This window comes from Elephas maximus, chromosome 5, assembly GCF_024166365.1.
Source record: "Elephas maximus indicus isolate mEleMax1 chromosome 5, mEleMax1 primary haplotype, whole genome shotgun sequence".
NCBI classification, from domain to species: domain Eukaryota; kingdom Metazoa; phylum Chordata; class Mammalia; order Proboscidea; family Elephantidae; genus Elephas; species Elephas maximus.
Genome location: NC_064823.1, coordinates 164,229,760 through 164,252,555, shown reverse-complemented (window position 1 = coordinate 164,252,555; position 22,796 = coordinate 164,229,760). Strand labels below are relative to the sequence as shown.

The following is a 22,796-nucleotide window of genomic DNA, read 5'->3' as shown; positions in this document are numbered from 1 at the left end:
CTTCTCATTCTCCTGCCCCTCTTCACTTTTGTCCTACAACATTCAAATTCTGATTCTGTGATTCCAACTTGACTGCCTGGTGGAGAGCTTCACAACAGCCTCACCTTCCCCACCTGTAAAATGGGTGGTAAATCTCCTGGGGATGCTAGGAGACAAACGTCTTTGTCCCAGTCAGCTGTTCCTCTCTGCTGCACAAGCGTGCCTGTGAGCCAGCAGAGCTTAAACGCATCCTCTTGAAAAGCAGAGGCACCCGCCAGCTTCCTTGTCAGACCAGCCTGGAAGGATAATTACATAAAAGGCATAAAACCACACTTAGCAGCAAACACATCATAAAGATGGCCCTGCAAGCAGTAATGATGCCTGGCCGCCGGCTCCGATTTGGCAGGCTGCGAAAGCCCCACATAACACCCACCTGGACACTCGGTGTGCCAGGAGCCCGGTAATTTCCGCCTCAGGCCCAGCTCCAGGAGCAGCAAGACCCTTCTGGGGCACTTTCCTCCAGGCTAATGCAGTGAGGCCCCATCCAAACCACAGGGCAGCCCAGCACGGTGACAGAATATGAGAGCAATCTCAAAGACCTGGGCCATGGGTGACATCGTCGAAAATGGCAGAACAGATGGCTCCAGGAGCTCAACCCTCCACAGAAACATCAAAAAGAAAAAAAAAAGCAAAAACTGTCAGAACACTGGAAAATAGTCAAAGGTCTATAGCAACCAACCAAATGCTGAATCAAGAAGAAGGCACCTTAAGCACAATGTTTTAAGGAAATCTCTGTCAAATGAACAGCTGACCATGAGCTAAAGGAATAAAGACTTCAGAGACCACACACAACAAAGAATGTTGTTGTTGTTAGGTGCCGTTGGTTTCAACCCATAGCGACCCTATGCACAACAGCAGGAAACACTGCCCGGTCCCCGCCATCCTCACAATCATTGTCATGCTTGAGCCCATTGTTGCAGCCACTGTGTCAACCCATCTCCTTGAAGGTCTTCCTCTTTTTCGCTGACCTACTTTACCAAGCATGATGTCCTTCTCCAGGGACTGGCCCTCCTGATAACATGTCCAAAGTACGTGAGACGCAGTCTCGCCATCCTTGCTTCTAATGAGCATTCTGGCTGTACTTCTTCCAAGACAGGTTTGTTCGTTCTTCTGGCAGTCTGCGGTATACTCAATATTCTTTGCCAACACCATAATTCAAAGGCATCAATTCTTCTTTGGTCTTCCTTATTCCTTGTCCAGCTTTCACATGCATATGAGGGGATTGAAAACACCATGGCTTGGGTCAGGCACACCTTAGTCCTTAAAGTGACATCTTTGCTTTTTTTTGTAGTTTTTTTCTTGCAGCAGATGTGCCTAATGCAATGCGTTGCCTGATTTCTCAACTGCTGCTTTCATGGGCGTTGAATGTGAATCCAGGTAAAATGAAATCCTTGACAACTTCAATCTTTTCTCCATTTATCATAATGTTGCTTATTGGTCCAGTTGTGAGGATTTTTGTTTTCTTTATGTTGAGGTGCAATCCATATTGAAGGCTGTGGTCTCTGATCTTCATTAGTAAGTGGCTCAAGTCTCTTCATTTTCAGCAAGCAAGGTTGTGTCATCTGCATAACGCAGGTTGTTAATGAGTCTTCCTCCAATCCTGACGCCCCGTTTTTCATACAGTCCAGCTTCTCAGATTATTTGCTTAGCAAATCGAGTAAGATCGAGTAAGTATGGGGAAAAGATACAACTCTGACATACACCTTTTCTGACTTTAAACCATGCAGTATCCCCTTGTTCTGTTTGAACGACTACCTCTTGATCTATGTACAGGCTCCTCATGAGCACAATTAAGTGTTCTGAAATTCCCATTCTTCGCAATGTTATCTATAATTTGTTATGATCCACACAGTCGAATGCCTTTGCATAGTCAATAAAACACAGGCAAACATCTTTCTTGTATTCTCTGCTTTCATCCAGGATCCATCTGACATCAGCAATGATATCCCTGGTTCCACATCCTCTTCTGAATCTGGCTTGAATTTCTGGCAGGTCCCTGTCAATGTACTGCTGCAGATGTTTTTGAATGATCTTCAGCAAAATTTTACTTGTGTGTGATATTAATTGTATTGTTAGATAGTTTCAACATTTTGTTGAATCTCCTTTCTTTGGGATGGGTACAAATATGGATCTCTTCTAGTCAGTTGGCCAGGTAGCTGTCTTCCAGATTTCTTGGCATAGATGAGTGAGCACTTCCAGTGCTGCATCCGTTTGTTGAAACATCTCAGTTGGTATTCCTTTAATTCCTAGAGCCTTTTTTTTTCTATAGGGTTGCTCTGATTCGGAATTGACTCGATGCAACGGGTTTTCTTTTTTTTTTCTCCAAAGTTTTTAGTGCAGGTTAGACCTCTTCCTTCGGTACCATCAGCTCTTGATCATACGCTATCTCCTAGAAGGTTGAATGTTGGCCAGTGCTTTTTGGTATAGTGACTCTGTGTATTCCTTCCATCTTCTTTTGATGCTTCCTGCGTTGTTTAATACTTTCCCCATAGAATTCTTCACTATTGCAACTCAAGGCTTGAATTTTCTCTTCAGTTCTTTCAGCTTGAGAAATGCTGAGAGTGTTCTTCCTTTTCGGTTTTCTGTCTCCAAGTCTTTGCACATGTCATTACAATACTTTGTGGTCCCGAGCTGCCCTTTGAAATCTTCTGTTTGGGTCTTTTACTTCATCATTTCTTCCTTTCGCTTTAGCTACTCTGGGTTCAAGAGCAACTTTACAGAGTTGAAGAAAATTAGAACAAGTTCACGAGAGCCAAAGTACAACCTTGAATATACCCCACCTGAATTTAGAGACCACCTCAAGAGCAACAAAGAATACAGCCTTTAAAACGTAGTTTATAAAAGTCACTAAACAAACAAACAGTTACAACCCATGGCAACAACAACAACAAAGTCAGAGGAGGGGGGAGAATATGATTTCCAGAGTTACCACATTATAATCTTTTAAATTTCCAGTTTTCAATAACAAAAATAAATTATGAGGCATGCTAAGGAGCAAAAAGTTAATAGAAACTGTCCCTAAGGAAGCACAAACATTGGACTTATTAGACAAAGTCTTTAAATCAATTGTCATAAATCTGCTCAAAGAGCTCAAAGACCTAAAGAAAACCATCGACAAAGAACTAAAAGGAACCAGGAGAAAGATGTCTTACCCAAAACAGAATATAAACAGATAGAAATTATAGAAAGAAACTCAATAGAAATTCTGGAGCTGAAAAGAAGAACTGAAATTTGAAAACTCACTAGAGGGTCTCAACAGCAGATATGAGCAAGCAGAACAAAGTATCAGGAGCTTGAAGACAGGTCAATTGTGATTACCCAACGTCTAAGTTATTCAGTGCTGCTACAACAGAAATACCACAGTGGGTGGCTTTAACAAACAGAAGTTTATTCTCTTACAGCCTAGGAGGCTAGAAGTCCGATTTCAGGGTGCCAGCTCCCAGGGAAGGCTTTCCTGGCCTCTGTCATTTCTGAGGGAAGGTCCTTGTCATCAATCTTCCTCTGGTCGAGGAGCTTCTCAGCACAGAGGCCCCAGGTCCAAAGGACATGCTCTGCTGCTGCTGCGTCTTTCTTGGTGACATGAGGAGGTCTCCCCTCTCTGCTTGCTTCTCTCTCCTTTTATGTCTTGTAAGATAAAAGGTGACATAGGCCACACCCCAGGGAAACTCCCCTTACATCAGACCAGGGCTGTGATCTGAGTAAGGGTGTTGCATCCCACAATAATCCTCTTTAACATAACCTAATCTTGCCTCATTAACCACAGGCAGAAATTAGGATTTACCACACAGAGGATAATCACATCAGATCACCAAATGGAGGACAACCACACAGTCCTGGGAATCATGGCCTAGCCAAGTTGACATGTATTTGGGGGACGTGATTCAAACCATAACGCCCAGTTGGAGGAGCAGGAAGAAAAGAATGAAGAAGAATGAGCAAAGCCTGAGAGACCTGTGGAGATTATCAAGCGTACAAACACACATGTAACAGGAGTCCCAGAAAAAGAGGAGAGAAAGGGGTGGAATGGATATTTGAAGAAATCATGGTGAAAGACCTACCACTAACCAGCTCTGGATCTGGGCCAGTCGCTTGTCCTCTGTGAGCCTCACCATCCTTATCTGTAAAAGAGGACTAAGAAGAAGAAGGTGGAGGAGGAAAAGAAGGAGAAGGAGGAAGGGAAGGAGGAGGAGGATGAAGGAGGAAGAGGAGGGGGAGCAGGAGAAGAGAGGGAGAAGGCAGAGGTGAAGGAGGAGAACTAGCAGTTCCTTCAGGTGAAACAACAAACAAACCAGTCTTAGAAGAATACAACCAGAACGCTCCCTAGAAGCGAGGATGGCAAGACTTCAGCTTGCTTACGTTAGACACGTCATCAGGAAAGAGGAATCATTACCAAAGAACATCATGTTTGGTAAAGTAGTTGTTGTTAGGTGCCATCGAGCCAGTTCCCATTCGTAGCAACGCTGTGTACAACAAAACGAAACACTGCCTGGTCCTAGGCCATCCTCAATCATTGCTATGCTTGAGCCCATTGTTGCCACCACTGTCAGTCCATCTTGTTGAGGGTCTTCCTCTTTTTCGCTGACCCTCTACCAAGCACGATGTCCTTCTCCAGGGACTAGTCCCTGCTGATATGTCCAAAGTATGTGAGATGGAGTCTCGCCATCCTCTCTTCCAAGAAACATTCTGGCTGCACTTCTTCCAAGACATATTTGTTTGTTCTTCTGGCAGTCTCTAGTATATTCAATATTCTTCGCAAACACCGTAATTCAAAGACATCAGTTCTTCTCTGGTCTTCTTTATTCATTGTCCAGCTTTGGCAAAGTAGAGGGTCAATGACAAGGGGACCCCTCAGTGAGACGGATTGACACAACGGCTACAACAATGGGCTCAAACATACCAATGATGATGAAGATGGTGCAGGACCAGGCAATGTTTCACTCGGTTGTACAGAAGGTCACCATGAGTTGGAGCCGACGTGACAGCACCTGACAACATCACAGGCATCGTACTAAGTGCTTTCCTGGCATCACCTCCGTGTGTTTGCTTTTGACCTTCTGAAGGCCTCCCAGCTGAGGCCTGGCTCGTGGAGGGTGGGGTCTGAGCATGTCAGATGGCTGGAGGAAGGACCCAAGTAAGACACCTCTCTGAATCGGAGCTGAGTTGGAGACCCACAGCTGAGGTGCTCAGGAATCAAGCCCGTGCTCACAGCCCCGTCCCACTTCTCATTTCCCTTTGGAAATCCACTGGGTGTGAATGTTCATTTGGGTTCAGTCCAAGTGTGCTTGAGAGATCCGAGTTGGCAGGGATGTCCCCATTTCTGCCCGCAGGGGGGAGAAGGCAGGGGTGGCCTGCCCAGGCTGTGAAGGTGGGGGACGCCTGTCACAGGGACCAAATGGCATTTCCTCCCCATCCTTCAGGCCACCTAAGGGTAGGTGATGGGGTCCACATATTGCCACAGATTACTGCACACGGAGTAAGCATTCAGCAGGAGTGTGCCCTGGCCTCTCCCAGACTGGAGCCGGCCACGCACAGGCCCACACCCACGAGCATGTGATCAGGTGACCACGCTGCTCCAGCCTGGAGGGGACACAGACCCCTGTAGTCACCCTCTGCACCAGAGCAGGTCACATGGCCCAGCCCACCCCCAGGCCTGAGTGCTCATCCTGCCGTCCAAACACCCTAAGACCTGGAGGTTTGGTGACCGGCACCCAGGAAAGTTCCCCTCCCCGCTGAGACTCACCCGCTCCTTGGACAGAGAGGATGTGAACCCATTCTGGGTTTGGACAGTGCTGTCAAGTCAATTCTGACTCATAGTGACCCTATAGGATAGGGAAGAACTGCCCCATAGGGTTTCCAGGGGGTGCCTGGTGGATTCAAACTGTTGACATCTTGGTTAGTAGCTGAATGCTTAACCTCTGTGCCACCAGGGCTCCAGATTGGACTAAATGGGGTATTAAATGTGGAGGAGCCCAGGGTGAAGAGCTGGCCCCACCCCTGCCTCTGGCCTTCGGAGTGGAGGCAGGGAGGATGCACAGCTCTGGAAGCTGAGGAGGGGCTCAGGGGGAGCCTCTCCAAGCCAGTCTGCATGGCCTGTTTTGTGGGGACACGCACTGACCACCCCCTCCCAGTTGGAACCCACTCTGTCCCTGTCTCACGCCCCTGGTCCCGTTATCAGGGAGACAGATGAGATGAGCAGACATAAGCACCCAGTGTGCAGGGCAGAGGGGGCACCCAGGAGGGCTTCCCAGAGGAGGTGGCTTTGCACAGAGACTGAGTAGGAACTGAGTGAGACACAGGGCTCTGGGGTAGGGACCTCTGGACTGATGTCCGCACCGTGCAGTGGGGCAGCTGGGCCCAGCGGAGGGCCCAGGGGCAGGAGGCCTGTCATGGGCTGAGCCCCACCTGTGCAGGGACCCCCCCATCCCAGGGAGTACAGCCTGGACCAGGCTGAGAGGAGCCTCCACCTGTGCAGGGCCCCAGGGCAGGTAGCCTGGCCTGGGCTGAGCCCCACCTGTGGCCTGCAGGAAACGCCCCGGCAGGACGGTGTACGCCCAGATGCACAACGAGAAGGAGCAGGAGATGACCAGCCCTGTGAGCCACAGCGAGGATGCCCAGAGCGCCATCCAGGGTGAGGAGTTCAAACGACGCTCTGGCCTCACACAGGGGTGACGCCCGCCCCTTCCCGCGCCTGTAGGCCCGCCCCCTCCCGCAGGCCCGCCCCCTCCCGCAGGCCCACCCCCTTCCTGCAGGCCCGCCCCCTTCCCGGAGACCCACCCTCTTCCCACAGTCCCACCCCCTCCCGCAGACCCGCCCCCTTCCTGGAGACCCGCCCCCTTCTGCACCCACAGGCCCGCCCCCTTCCCGGAGGCCCGCCCCCTTCCCACAGTCCCACCCCTTCTGTGCCCACAGACCCGCCCCCTCCCGCAGACCCACCCCCTTCCCACAGTCCTGCCCCCTCCTGCAGACCCACCCCCTTCCCACAGTCCTGCCCCCTCCTGCAGACCCACCCCCTTCCCACAGGCCCGCCCCCTCCCGCAGGCCCGCCCCCTCCCATAGACCCGCCCCCTCCTGCCAACCCGCCCCCTCCCCGCAGACCCGCCCTCTCCCGCAGACCCGCCCCCTCCCGTGGGCCACCGGCCCCTCTGACCTGCGGGCTTCTGGGGCACAGTGTGAAGTGAGCCCCAAGCCTGCGCGGAAGGTGAATTCAGGGCCGTGGGCGCTGGCGGCACCACCTGCCCAGGAGCGAACTGCCCTGTAGGCCCCACAGTGCTGGGGAAGGACAGAAAGACGGCTGGCCCCCACGAGGCTAGAAGTACAAGTTCAGGGCGCCGGCTCTAGGGAAGGCTCTCTCTGCGGGCTCTGGGGACCGCCCTTGTTCCTTGTCCCCTTGGTGATCCTCATCTGCGTGGCATCTGTCTCCCCCATCTCTGCTTGCTTCCTTGCTTGTTTAATCTCTTTTATATCCAAAAGAGATTGGCCTAAGACACACCCTAAATTGATCCTGCCTCATTAACATAAAGAAAACCCATTCCCAGATGCAGTTATAACCACTAAAAAAAAAAAAACCCAAACCCCTTAAAGTCCAGTCCTTTCCGACTCATAGCGACCCTATAGGACAGAGAAGTGCCCCCACAGGGTTTCCAAGGAGCGCCTGGCAGATTCGAACTGCTGACCTTTTAGTTAGCTGCCATAGCTCTTAACCATTATACCACCAAGGTTTCCTATTATAACCACAGGTAAACCAAAACCAAACCAAACCCACTGCTGTCAAGTCAGTTGGGACTCGCAGCGACCCCATATGGTTTCCAAGGCTGGAAACCCTTACAGGAGCAGACTGCCACATCTTCCTCCCACAGAGCGGCTGGTGGGTTCCAACCACAGACCTTTTGGTTAGCAGCCAAGCACTTTAACCACACGTATAGGGGTTAGGACTTACAACACATATTTCTGGGGACACGGTTCAATCCGTAGCACCCCTCAACCCTCCCAGGCCTCCTGTTCACTGGGAGTGAGTGACGGTTCTGTGACTGCTGTGCACATGGACGTAACCACCTGTGCACAGCACTTCAGAGTGTGCACAGCACTTTCTTAACCCACCTCCTCTCCCCGCTGGCCAGGCTCTGCTCCCCGACCCGGTGGCACATGTCCACAGTCTTCGAGTCAGAACATCAAAACCCCACGCAGCTCACCCCGGTGAGTCCTGTGAAGACAAACATGATCTCAAAGATAGCTCACAGCAGTGACGTTAATAGATACCATTTAATGTTGTCAGGTGCCGTCGAGTCGGTTTTGACTCATGGAGACCCTGTGCACAATAGAACGAAACACTGCCCGGTCCTACACCATGCTCACAATCGTTGTTATGCTTGAGCCCACTGTTGCAGCCACTGTGCCAATCCATCTTGTTGAGGGTCTTTTTTCTTCTGTCCCTGTACTCTGCCAAGCATGATGTCCTTCTCCAAGGACTGATCCCTCCTGACATGTCCAATGTATGTAAGACACAGTCTCGCCATCCTTGCTTCTAAGGAGCATTCTGGTTGTACTTCTTCCAAGACGGATTTGTTCATTCTTTTGGCAGTCCATGGGATATTCAATATTCCTCGCCAACACCACAATTCAAAGGTGTCAATTCTTCGGTCTTCCTTATTCATTGTCCAGCTTTCACATGCATATAAGGCAATTGAAAACGCCATGGTCAGGTGCACCTTTAGTCCTCAAGGTACCAATTAAACACACAGGTTCCCCTGGTGAGATGGTCAGAAGAGATGCAGTGTACCTTTTTCTTGCATATGGGGCGGCGGGGGGGTGCACAAACACTTTCAGGGCAGGGAAGGGCCCCTCCCCGCCTCTCCATCAGGCCTCGGGGTGTTTACATGGCAGGATGAGTGCCCACCCTCGCCCTCAGGCAGCCCAGACGTCTTCGTCCTGCAGTGAAGTGTCTTTGGTCTGCTGGGGCAGCGTGACAGTGATATCTTAGCTACCTCGGAGACAGGGAGCCTGGATGGCACAACCGGTTTGGGCTCGGCTGCGAACCCAAAGGTCGGTGGCTTGAACTCACTAGCCATTCCTCAGAAAAAAAAATATATATATACTTCCATAAAGATCACAGTCTAGAAAACCCTGTGGGGCAGTTCTACCCTGCCCTATAGGGTCCCTGTGAGTCGGAATTGACTTGACCGAGTTACCTCAGGCTGCCTTAATAACACAAATATGGCAAGTGCGTGGCTTTTAAGAGCAGAAATTTATCGTCCGTTGGTTTTGGAGGCCGGGAGTCAGAATCAGGCTCTGGGGGAGGGGAGGTCCCTCCTTGTCGGTACCCCAGGTGTTCCTTGTTCTTGGCACCCGTCTCCCCACTCGTGTATCTTTGTGTCTAACCTCAGGTCTAACCCACTGTCCTTGAGTCAATTCTGACTCACAGTGACCCTATAGGGCAGAGTAGAACTGCCCCATAGGGTTTCCTAGGCTGTAATCTTTACGGAAGCAGGCTGCCACATGTTTCTCCCACAGAGCGGCTGGTGAGTTCGAACCACTGACCTTTCAGTTAGCAGCCAGCAGTCCAGGGTTCCTTTCTCGGAGGTTATTCTGGTCTTTTTATAATGCAGAAGGGATTAGGCTTAGGACCCACCCTGCTCTGGTGTGGATTTGTTAACATAACAAAGAAAACCTGTTTTCATGGCCACCTCCATAGGTGCAGGGCCAGGACGTTCCAACATCTTTAGGGGAACAGGATGCCATCCACAAAGGCAATGACTGTCATTTACTGAGACGTGGGCAGGCGCTGGCATGGTGTCCATTTATACAGAGGAGAAGCCTGAGGTTCAGAGTGGTTACTCAGCGTCCCAGAACCACTCAGCTGATACGAGGTGGAGCAGATTCAGATCCAGTCCTGGGGTTCCGAAGCCCGTGCACTTGCCCAAAAACCCCTTAACACTCAAGCGCCTCCCTCCACCCAGGTCAGAAGGTAGCCGATATTGTCAGCCTTGGGGCGCCACTCTGCTTCTATACAGCCCAGCCCCCCTTCACACGGGGGAGCCGCGGCCCCGGGTCACAGAACCTTCCAGAGGGCCTGGGAGTCTCAGGAAGACAAGAACTGTTTGTCCTTGATGCTGTTTGCTGTCAATAATAATAATAAACCCAAACTAAGCCCATTGTCATTGAGTCGACTCCGACTCACGGAGACTCCATGTTGTCGGAGTAGAACTGTGCTCCACGGGGTTTTCAGTCGCTGATTTGGGGGAAGTGGGGCTGATTTTTCAGAAGCAGTTCACCAGGTGTTCCTTCCCAGGCACCTCTGGGTGGACTCCAACCTTCAACCTTTCGGTCAGCAGCTGTCTTAGTTATCTAGTACTGCTATAACAGAAGTACCGCACGTGGATGGCTTTAACAAAGAGAAATTTATTTTCTCACAGTCTAGTAGGTTACAAGTCCAAATTCAGGGTGTCAGCTCCAGGGAAAGTCTTTCTCTCTCTGTCAGCTCTGGAGGAAGATCTTTGCTCTCAATCTTCCCCTGGTCGAGGAGCTTCTCAGGAGCAGGGACCCTGGGTCCAAAGGACGCGCTCTGCTCCTTGTGCTGCTTTCTTGGTGGTGTGAGGTCTCGCACTCTCTGCTACCTTCCCTTTCTTTCCTTTTAATTCTTGAGAGAAAAGGTGGTGCAGGCCACACCCCAGGGAAACTCCCTTTACCTTGGATCAGGGAGGTGACCTGAGTGAGGGTGGTGTTACAATCCCACCCTAATCCTCTCAACCTAAAATTACAATCACAAAATGGAGGACAGCCACACAGTACTGGGAATCCTGGCCTAACCAAGTTGATACACACATTTTGGGGGGCACATAATCCATGACAGCAGCCAAGCACATTAACCGTTAGCACCAGCCAGGGACTACAAGAGTAATGACAGCATTGTAACGATAGAAGATTTCAGCTGAGCACTTGGTACACACCAAGCGCTGCCAGAATCCTTTATCTGCGTGGCTCATGTAAACCGCACCACAGTCCCTGAAGGCAGGCACTGCTGTCCCCACATGTTGCAGATGGAAAAACCAATGCCCAGCCAGGGAAGGGCCTTGGTGAGGTCTTAGGGTCCTCTAGAAAAAGAGAACCAGTGACACATAGAGAGAGAGAGATTTACTTCAAGAGGTTAGCCCTCAGTCGTGGGGACTGGTGAGTCCAAAATCCATAAGTCGGGCAACAGGCTGGAGACTCCTGCAGGCACACAGGATTATGGGGGACTGGTGGGTCCCAAAATCCGTAGGTCAAGTGACCTTAGGAGTGCAGAGTGAAGAGAGAGTTCTGCCGAAATGTCTTCATAGCCTGAAGGCAGAGCACACCCTAAGGAAACTCCCCTTTCAGCTGATTGATCGCTCAATCATATTACATTAAGTTATATTATGGAAGATGATGACATTACACTGCATTAGATTACCAAATCAAAAACCAAACCCATTGCCATTGAATCAATTCTGACTCATAGCGACCCTATAGGACAGAGTAGAACTGCCCCATAGGGTTTCCAAGGAGTAGCTGGTGGATTTGAGCTTCCAACCTATTGGTTAGCAGCCAAGCTCTTAACCACTGACCCACCGGGGCTCCTTGCATTAGATGACACTGTGGAAATTACATTTTACTATGGAAAGTGATAACAGGGACCTGCCAGAAATTCAGGCCGGATTTAGAAGAGGATGTGGAACCAGGGATATTATTGTGGATGTCAGATGGATCCTGGCTGAAAGCAGAGAATACCAGAAAGATGTTTACCGTGTTTTATTGACTATGCTAAGCATTCGACTTTGTGGATCATAACAAATTATGGATAACACTGCGAAGAATGGGAATTCCAGAACACTTAATTGTGCTCATGAGGAACCTTTACATAGATCAAGAGGCAGCTGTTCAAACAGAACAAGGGGATACTGAGTGGTTTAAGGTCAGGGAAGGTGTGCATCAGGGTTGTATTCTTTCACCACACCTATTCAATCCGTATGCTGAGCAAATAATCTGAGAAGCTGGACTATATGAAGAAGAACGGGGCATCAGGATTGGAGGAAGACTCATTAACAACCTGCGTTATGCAGATGACACAACCTTGCTTGCTGAAAGTGAAGAGGACTTGAAGCACTCACTAATGAAGATCAAAGACCACAGCCTTCAGTATGGATTACACCTCAACATAAAGAAAACAAAAGTCCTCACAACTGGACCAATAAGCAACATCATGATAAACAGAGAAAAGATTGAAGTTGTCAAGGATTTCATTTTACTTCGATCCATAATCAACACCCATGGAAGCAGCAGTCAAGAAATCAAAAGACACATTGCATTGGGCCAACCTGCTGCAAAAGACCTCTTTAGAGTGTTGAAAAGCAAAGATATCACCTTGAGAACTAAGGTGTGCCTGACCCAAGCCATGGTGTTTTCAATCGCCTCATATGCATGTGAAAGCCGGACAATGAGTAAGGAAGACCGAAGAAGAACTGACGCCTTTAAATTGTGGTGCTGGCGAAGAATATTGAATATACAGTGGACTGCCAAAAGAATGAACAAATCTGTCTTGGAAGAAGCACAACCAGAATGCTCCTTAGAAGCAAGGATGGTGAGACTACATCTCACTTACTTTGGACATGTTGTCAGGAGGGATCAGTCCCTGGAGAAGGACATCATGCTTGGCAGAGTACAGGGTCAGCAGAAAAGAGGAAGACCCTCAAGGAGAAGGATTGACATAGTGGCTGCAACGATGGGCTCAAGCATAACAATGATTGTGAGGATGGTGCAGGACCAGGCAGTGTTTCATTCTGTTGTGCATAGGGTCACTATGAGTCGGAACCGACTCGACGGCACCTAACGTCAACAACAGTGGAAGGTGATTAAATCATACTGCATTAGATTATATAATGGAAAGTGATTACATCAGATTACATTATGAAAAGTTATTACATTATATTACATTACATTGTGGAAGGTGATTACATCACGTTACATCGCATCGCATAGCATCTCATCTCATTATATTACATTAAGGAACAGCAACTAGTCTGGTGTTCAGCCAAACCACTGATAACCAGAGTCTCAGCAAGTTGAGGCGTGATGTTCACCCTCATAGTCTAGGTCTCACTAGCTGTTGGGTGACCATGCTGGGACTCAGGCTCAGGACCCTTTGGCTACAGCTGGTGGTGCGCCACTCCTTAGAGCTTCCAGTGACTTTCTGGATGGGTGGACACTAGACGGAGGAGAGAAGAACATCCGGGCAGCTCTCGGTCGGGTCAGCACTGGCTCCTCCTGCCATGCCCAGCCTCTGTCCCCCCTTCTCTGCATAGTGCTAGCACTGCCCCTGCCCAGGGCCTCCCAATTAACCTCTCTGTTTCTGATGGTCACCTCTTGTTGCCTCCCTGGCCTCGCCATGCCACACCCTGCAGTGGTCACTGCCAGGAGGGGCTGCCACCTGAGCCCTTTGTGTGCCCCCTTGCTGCCAACGCCGAGGTCACCCCCATGGCAGGTCAGTGGGGCAGTGGGTGGGGCTGGCCATGGCCTCCATTTGGGAGGCCCTTCTGGGTTCACTGCTTGTGCCGGCACCAAACGAACCCCACCTCTCAGCCACCACCCAGGAGACGTAGAGACCCCCACCCCCACTCCAGTGCTGACCGTAGGCACCCACTGCAGGAACCTCGGATGCCCACTGCACGCTGGCTGGATGGCGTTGGCACACCACTGCACGGCCCGCCCCTCTCTGTGCCAGCCACGGAGCGCTGATGGCGGTCTCTTTGTGTCCTAGGCAACCACTCGGGTGTGGTCCTGAGCATCAACTCCCGGGAGATGCACAGCTACCTGGTGAGCTGAGGTTGCCGCAGACCTTTCCCGGACACTCCTCTATGCCGTTCCCTTTCCCTGTGGGTCGTCGGACCAGCGCCCAGCCAACACCAGGGCAGGAGCAGCATCCCCTGGACCGACAGGAAGCCACCTCCTCCAGGTGCCCCACGCAAGGGCCAATGCTCCTTCCCTGTCCGGTTCAAACTGCCCGGCTTTCGGGAGGGGCACGGAGCTGCCAGCCCCGGATACCTGCACACCCCAGATACCCCGGACACCCCAGATACCCCCCACACCCCGACACTCTAACACCCAGACACCCAGAGCCTGGACACCCCGATTCCCTGGACACATGGAGACCCGATTCTGGGCCCTGTCTGCCCCTTGGCCCCACAGCAGCCCCCACTCTTACCCGCCTTCAGCCCTGACCCTGCAGAGCTGAGGCCAGGTCCGCCCTGGGGCCTGAGGTTGGTGGGTGCCCCAAGCTCCTGGGTACCACAGACCCCATTCCACTACTCCAGGCCTCAGGGGGATGCTGGGATCCTTCCAATCGTTGCTGTCCTCGTGGAAAGCTCCTGCTCCTGGAGAAGGCAGCTCCTGCCCCGCAACTGTCCTTCTTTGGGGGAAGGAGTGTCCACGCCCCCGAGTCTTGATAGTCTACACCCTGGGGGGCCCTCTCAACACCACCTCACATGCCCCCCACTGCCCCTCCTGTTTATAATCTGCAGATAATGTAAACGCCTCTCTAGGTAGCTGTTTGGGGTTCATTGGTTTTGGACTTTCTATTTGTATGGCCAGAAACCCTGGTGACGTGTTGGTTAAGAGTTTGGCTGCTAACCAAAAGGTCAGCAGTTCGAATCCACCAGGCGCTCCTTGGAAACCCTGTGGGGCAGTTCTACTCTATCCTGTAGGGTCGCAATGAGTGGGAATCGACTCAACAGCAGTGGGTTTGTTTTTTTGTGGGTATTTGTATGGCCAAGCTGCAGGCCTCGGGGTGGCCTTATCTGAGCCCGTTCTTGGGGATCCCTTTCCGGAATGCCCAGGGTTTTCTTCTCCGCGGCCTCCCCTGGCGCAGCCGCTTTGGAGGCCGAGGGCAGAAGCCGCCCCACCCCGCGCACGCTTCCCCAGAGGGCTGCTGCTGCACGTCAGTCTGCGGCCAGCAGGCGGCGCCCTCCCCAGGCCTTTTCTACCCGGGCTGGGGGGCTCAGAGGCACCTCCTGTCCTGCGCTTCCTTACAGCTTTGGGGCCCCCGTGGAGCCAAACGAGGAGAGGTGTAGGGTGTCAGGGCTGGTAGAGCCGTCAGAAACCACACGCCTCATTTTGAATATGGGGAAACTGAGGTCACACAGTGAGACAGGCACAGAGGCAGCACAGGACATGCCCCTGCTGCCCGGTCACACCCTCCCCTGACCCCACCCTCAGCTGGAATCGGGGGCGCTAGCTTGAATTGATCCAGAGACATGCACTGTTGTTGGGTGCCAAGCAGGGACTTGGAGGCAGGGGGCTCTCACCTTTGCCTTGAAAAGGGGAATAATCCCCTCCTCCTCCTCCTCTTCCTTCCCTCTTCCTCCCCCCTTCCTCTACTTCCCCATTTTCCTCCTCTTCCTGTGTCCCCCTCCTCCCAAGCTGGGCTCTAGGGGGCCATGGCCTTTCACTCGGAGGGTGAGGTCACTCAGCCTATGAACCGCTGGGCTATGGTGTGTCAGGGATGAAGCTGGGATGTTGTCCTGTGCACCACGTTGGGGCTTTGGGGGGCCATTGATCCACTTCCCTAGTAAGGAGCTGTGGCCATTAGAGTGAGAAGGCTCCAGGGCGGGTGGACTCCTCAGCCAGGGCAGTTCCCCACACCCGGGGAGTCTTAGTGCTCTCCTGCCAGAAGGAGGAGGAAGGCGTGTGCCCAGACCCCTCTTACCTCCATGCCCCCTGGTGGGGCTCCTGGACCACCCCTTCAAGGCCACCCTGTGAGCTGCCCCTTGCTCTTGGGGAATGGCTGGGTGGGGACCTGGGAGTGGGGAGCTGGCCAGGCTGGCACTAGGAGGATGCTGTGATTCTCTGGGACCTTCAGGACAGGCCCCACCTGCCTGCTCCGGGTAGCCAAAGGCCCTTGGCAGAGCCCACCGTCCCCCAGCCACCCGCCTGCTGTGAGCGTCAGACACACGGTCAGATACCGTCAGCACAGTCTAGGTCTAAGGTCAGCATAGAATGTTCTAGAAACAGTCCCCCCCGCCCCAGCCATTAGCTCACCAGTGCCTGTGGGTGGGTAACCAATTCAGGTCTTTGACTTCCTGGCCACTCAATTCTTTCAGCTGTGTGGGTAGGTTTCTTCCCTTTGTGTTTTTCTGGTATTTTATGCTACTATGGCTGTCAAGAGCATTTGGTGGGTAGACCCAAGACTCTGGGGTAATGGTGGCACCTGACCGCACGTGGGCCTATAGCCGGTCCACACATGGGCCGTGGGCGTTCTGACTACAAATATGAGGTTCTCTATATTTGATGTACAGGTATATACAGGCACCTGGGGACGGGGCACCGGCTCCTGGGGACGCCTGGTGCCCGTTTGACCGGGTGGCACACACACTTGTTATTCTGCACATAACAAGATGCAACTCAGTCTTTTCTTATTTTTCCTTTTTAAAATCAATAAATCAATTGTGATGCTTTTAACAAAGACTAAATGGATCTGATCGGCTTCTACCTTATTACGAAGACATTTTCCAACTTTTTCCTTGAAGCACACACACGAACAGCCTCTCATGTGCTATGATCGGGGTCCCACAGTCCATGTGGCCGGGGTCCTGTGAGGGGGCAGTTCCTGACCGCTGGGGGAGGTTGTAGATGACCTTCAGCTTTGTGGTCACCGGGCTGAGAACATACCACCTGCAAAGTATAGTGTCACCCCATCAGCTCTGCAGACATGGACGCAGGTGTTGGCTGACTTCCTCCTCGGAAGGCGGGCCGATTGACCAGGCGAGGGGCAGAGGCCCAGGGAGGCCACGGCCAGGGAGCAGAAAGCCCAGGACTCAGCGTGGCCCCAGCCCAGCAGGATTTCTTTGCTTCTGAAGTGCCATTGTGTTTAATTTTTGCGTTGACAGAGGATATACGGGCTCATTCACCCAGCTGATGCGCTGGGTTCAAACCTTGAGAGTTCACTCTCATGGTGGCTGAGGGTCCACGCCCTGTCCGAAATCCCAGCGGCGATATCTCTTGAGGGTGCGATGCTCTTCTCTCGTTCTCTGAGCATCCGCAGTTGAGGGGAGAGTCACTGGCATGGACACGCTTCGGAGGCGCTGACGTGTTTGCCGAGTGATCCCCAGCTGCGGCCCAGGGCCAGGTGACATGGGGCTGTGCAGTGGGCTCCCGAGAACAACAGAGCCGCCAGATGTTCACACACCCCGCACACCACACACATCATACACACATACAGAAGTACACACATGTACAGACACAACACACATCACACACATATATATACACACAAAACAGACCACACACACATGCACACGTACACACATAATACACACCACATACACACACACCACACACGCATATTCATGCACACATACATGAACATACACACACTCCATATACATGCACACATACACACCACACACACATACACACTGCATACAAACGTGCACACACACACCTACACAATACACATGTACAAATACATACCATGCACACCTACTCACCACACATACAGACACCACCCCACCCCATGCCCACACGTATATACACACATGCACATGTACACACACACTCACACATATACACGACCCCCACAGCACACACACCATGCATGCACACGCACACAGACCCACATATACACACACCATGCGTGCACACGCACACAGACCCACATATACACACACCATGCGTGCACACGCACACACACATACACGCACAACCATGGATACACACACACACACTCACACAGGTACACATACACACACCTCCTCTGTGCCACGCCACGTTTGTGTGAGTAGAAACAGTGGTTTTCAATATCCACGTCCTCAGGGACAGCCCACCTCTTCTCAGGCCCTCTGACCGTGTGCCAGGCCCTGGGCAGGGCGGGGCGGGGTGGGGCAGAGCAGGGGTGAGACAGAGCCCCTCCCACCTGAGAGAGACCCCAGGCTGGTGGGGGACAGTCGGTGACAACAATGGCCAGTGAACTTCGCCAGAGAAGTACAGGGCCAGGGGCGACCCATGGTCCCACTGTCCTAGGGATTGCCTGCTGGTGGGCGAATGGACGGGGGTTATGTGTGAGGGAGGGCAGGGGTGGGGGCCATCAGCGGGGAGCAGATGGGCAAAGGCCGGAGAGGGGAGCCTGAGTGTGTGTGCGTATAAGTGTGTGTGTGTGATAAGCGTGTGTGTGCATGTGTGAGTGAACATGTGTGGTGCGTAGCTGTGTGTGTGTATGCTAGTGTGTTAAGAGCGACTGTGAGTGAGCCTGTGTGTGTCTGTGTGTGTATGCATGTGAGTGGTGTGTACTGCGTGGTGTGTGGTGTCTGTGTGTATATGTGTGTAAGAGTGACTGTGAGAGTCTGTGTGTGCACGTGTGTGAGTGAATGTGTGTGGTGCGTATTTCGTGGTGTGTGGTGTGTGTAAGAGCAACTGTAAGTCTGTGTGTGTGTGCACGTGTGTATGGTGTGTATGCACGTGTGTATGGTGTGTATGCACGTGTGTATGGTGTGTATGCATGGTGTCGGGTGTGTATGCATATGTGTGTGTAAGAGTGACTGTGAGTGAGCGTGTAAGAGTATGTGTGTACGTGTGTGAGTGAGTGGTGTGTGGGGCAGGAGAGACAGAGGAAAGGCCCTGAGTGAGAACACACCCTGCCCCTGGACACCCTCAGGACCTAGCCGCCTTCCCTCCTGCCCCACGGCCAGGACCGGAGGTGGAGGGCGCCCACTCACCCACTGCTGGGACATTTTCATCCCCATGGAGCATGTGGGCTCTGCCTCCTCCTCAGGAATAAAGGGAGGTGCGGGCTCTATGGGTCTTCTCGGGAATAAAGGGAAGTGGGGGCTCAGCGGGTCTTCTCCCCAAGGATAAAGGGAGGTGCGGGCTCTGTGAGGACTCCTCCATGGGAACAAAGGGAGGTGGGGGCAATGCGGGTCTTCTCCCCAAGAATAAAGGGAGGTGCGGGCTCTGTGAGGACTCCTCCATGGGAACAAAGGGAGGTGGGGGCAATGCGGGTCTTCTCCCCAGAAATAAGGGAGGTGCGGTATCTGCGGGTCTTCTCCCTGAGAATAAAGGGAGGTGCGGGCTCTGGGGGGCCTCCTCCATGGGAATAAGGGAGGTGCGGGCTCTGCAGGGCCTCTTCCCCAGCGAAGAAAGGGCTGGTGGGTGTGGCGAGGTCCTCGCTGCTCTGCGTGGACCCATCCAGAGCCTTCTGACCACCAACGTCAGGAGCCACATTAGAGACCGTGGGACTCAGGAGTCCTGCGTCAGGGCCGGTGAAGGCCAGTAGGTAAAGCCGGCAGTGATAAAACACCCATTTTCTTGGCGTTTTTGGAGTGCTGCTTCATCTACTCTCTCTGTGTGTGCACAGGGCAGGTCTGACACCCCCAGTGTAGGGACGAGGGCCCCAGGTGTGGCCAGATGGCTGGCAAAGGGGCCACTATTTTTAACTCAACTACAGTGTTGCTGTTAGCTGTTGTCAGTCAGCCCCAACTCATGGTGATGCCATGCACAATGGAACCAAACACTGCCCAGTCCCGCGCCACCGCCGTGATCAGCTGTGGATCGGCCCATTGTGGCCCACAGGGTTTTCACTGGCTGATTTTCAGAAGCAGATGGCCAGGCCTTTCTTGCTAGCTTTTCTTAGTCTGGAGGCCCTGCTGGGACCAGTTCAGCATCACAGCAACACATGATTCCACTCACTGACAGATGGGTGGTGGCTGTGCGTGGGGTGCCTTGGCTGGAAATTGAACCCGGGTCTTCCACATGGGAGGCAGGAGCTCTAGCACTGAGCCACCACAGCTGCTCAGTGATGTCATGGAGCTGCTGAATTAGCCAGACCTGACGCTGCTGACCCCAGGACTCCCTGTTCTGTCAGAAAGTAAGTTGGGCTTGTTATTTGGAGTTCAGATGTGACTTGGGGCTTCTCTTACTTGCAGCCGAAGCATCCCACTTGACCCAGCTGGCTCCAGTGTCCGCGGCCCTGCCTGACCTAGCTCCTGGCTACCTTCCCGACTCCTCTCCTGCCATCCTGCCCTTCCCACCACACCCCGTCCTTCCGCCTCAGGGCCGGTGCACAGAGGATCCCGCCGCCTGAAGGGCAGGGAAGTTGTGGCTATCAGGTGTTGCCTGGTTATTCATAGTTCTGCTATGGGTCACGCACACAACGTCATCGGAGACTTCCGCCGACTTAGTTTGGATGCATCGTCAGGAGGGGCTGATCACTAGAAAAGGACATCATGGTTGGTAAAGTGGAGGGTCAGTGAAAACAAGGAAACCTCCCATGAGGTGGACTGACACAAGGGCCACGACAATGGACTCAAACATTTGACGGTGGTGCAGGACCCAGCAACGTTTTGTCCTGTTGTACACAAGGTTGCCTTGAGGTAAACCATCTCTGTGTGTGTGTATATACGTCACTGGTTCTGTTTCCCTAGAGAACCCTGACTGAGATACTCCCCCCCCAGTTTAAAGATGGGATAAGCAGAAAAGAAGCCAGGATCCAACCCAGAAGCTGCTGACCTCAAGGCAGTGCCCCTTGAAGGGCGAGCATAGCAGCTCTGGACCCTCCAGGGCTCCACCTCTGGGGAGCAAACCTCTGGGGTTCAGGTCCCCGGCACCCCCCCCAGCTCAGGAGCTGGTGTCCCTGAGCCATGTCACCAGTTTGCAGCCTGTGGTGTCTTTTCCTCTCTCTTCACTAATTAGCTTCTATGCAAAGATCTGCCACTTTTAACACATCATAAAATTGATGAAGTTTCCATCGTAAACTTTTTGGATCGTCTGCTTCGGCTCATGTTTTCCCTGCTTCCCATTAGGCAGCTGGGTTCCTGATTTATGCTGGCGCGGCTCCGTGCCACCTGCACCCAAATTAACGCTCTCGCAATGAACACCCCCTGGTCGTCCTGATGGCATCAAGACGCTGAGGGTGCTGGCGTCTTACTGCTTTCTTTAAACAGGAATGAAAGAGGCCCTTCCTTTCCCCTTGGCAGCCCGTGAGGGCATGACCTAAGTCCAGAAACTGAGAAGGAACTTCTTTCAAGAACTGGTTAGGAAGGCCAGACGCACCATTTTTTTTGGAAGCGTGGCCCAGTGTGGTGGAGGAGGACGCTGCTCCAAGGGTGTGAGGCCAGCTGGGGCCTTGGAGACTGATTCCCGGCCATCAAAGATGACCTGGAAATTGGTGTGGACATGGAGAAATTGGGACCCTCATACATGCTGGCGGGAACGTGAAGTGGTGCAGCCGCTGTGGAAAACAATCTGGTGTTCCCTCAAAAAGTTAATCATGAAGTTACCACATGACCCAGCAATTCCACTCCTAGGTATACGCCCAGGGGAACGGAAAGCAGAGACTCAAAAAGATGCGTGTGCACCAAGGTTCGCTGCAGCAGCACTGACAGCTGCTAGAAGTGGGAACAGCCCACATGTCCACACATACACACAAAGCGGTCCGTCCACACAATAGCGGATTTTTTCCCAAGCACTTTTGCTCACTGCTCGGCACTGATTCCCTAGCTGTGAGCTCCGCCAGGCTGGCCCACCTCTCCCCCAGGTCCTGCTCTTTCCCGTGGTCTGTGCAGGGTGGGCCCAGGGGAGGAAGCTGAGGCACCTTGTCTGCAGAGACCAGTCTTCTAATTTGAGGCCAGAGCAGGAGCCAGCTCTCCCCAGGCACCCCCGCCCCCCACCACAGCTGTCAGCGCCCCTGGTCACCGGTGTGCAGAGACAGACCCATGGCCAGCATTTATTGTTAACTGTTCCCAACAGGCCAGCACTGAGGCTGAAGGGAACAAATGGTGAATCTGGGGGCCCAGTGTGGCCACCCTCATGTGCCCCGATGCCAGGTGATGATTCCAGGCCTGTGAGCCCTTCCAGGTCCAGAACTCCTTGTAGGGCCTGGGGCTGTGTCAGACTCCAGAGAGCTGCCTTTGTAGGGAGCAGGACACGGTGGGGTGAGGTCGGGCGCTCCCTCAGGGCCTGCCAAGTCCAACATCAGCAGGGGACAGGAGGGACCCTGCCACATGAGAGCAGAACCCTGCCATAAAGAGCGCTCAGCATAGAGAAAAATGAAGCCCTGTTATAGGCTATCGCATGGGTGAGCCGAAAAACATTACATTCAGTGAATGAAGTCAGACACAAAAGGGCAACGACTGTGTGATCCCATTACATGAAATATCTAGAGTTTTTACATGCCGTCAATGTGACTCCAACTCATGATGACCTCGTGTACAATAGAACGAAACGCTGTCCCGTCCTGCACCATCTTCACCATCCTGGGTGGGTCTAGGTCCATTGTTGCGGCCAGTGTTGATCCATCTCATGGAAGGTTTCCCTTGTTTTCGCTGACCTTCTACTTACATTTAGACAAATGCATAAACATAGAAAATAGAGATTACCAGGGGCCGGGGGGAGGGAGCAGTTGAGCTTAAAAAAAGACCAATATTCATGCCACATCAGCCCAATACTCATTTAAAAAAATACAAAAACTGGGAGGACGATGTACCTCCCTACTGTGATGCTGTCGTTGTTGTTGTTGTTAGGTGCCATCAAGTCTGTTCCTACTCATAGCGACCCTCTGCACAATGGAACAAAACACTGCCCAGTCCTGTGCCATCCTCGCAATTGTTGTTATGCTTGAGCCCATTGTTGCAGCCACTGTGTTAATCCATCTCCTTGAGGGTCTTCCTCTTTTTCGCTGACCCTCTAATTTACCAGGCAGGATGTCCTTCTCCAGGGACTGATCCCTCCTGACAACATGTCCAAAGTATGTGAGACATAGT

General features: G+C 52.4%; 1 protein-coding gene across 1 annotated transcript in view; it reads left to right on the top strand.

Annotated features, from left to right (window-relative positions):
- The window catches only part of SORCS2 (sortilin related VPS10 domain containing receptor 2), a 568,942-nt gene extending 552,438 nt beyond the window's left edge, over positions 1-16,504 (top strand). The window contains exons 26-27 of the mRNA XM_049886699.1: positions 6,564-6,667; positions 13,808-16,504. Coding sequence (XP_049742656.1) covers positions 6,564-6,667; positions 13,808-13,872 — 169 coding nt within the window. The 3' untranslated portion in view covers positions 13,873-16,504. The remainder of the gene's footprint in view (positions 1-6,563; positions 6,668-13,807) is intronic.
- The last annotated feature ends 6,292 nt before the right edge of the window (positions 16,505-22,796 follow it).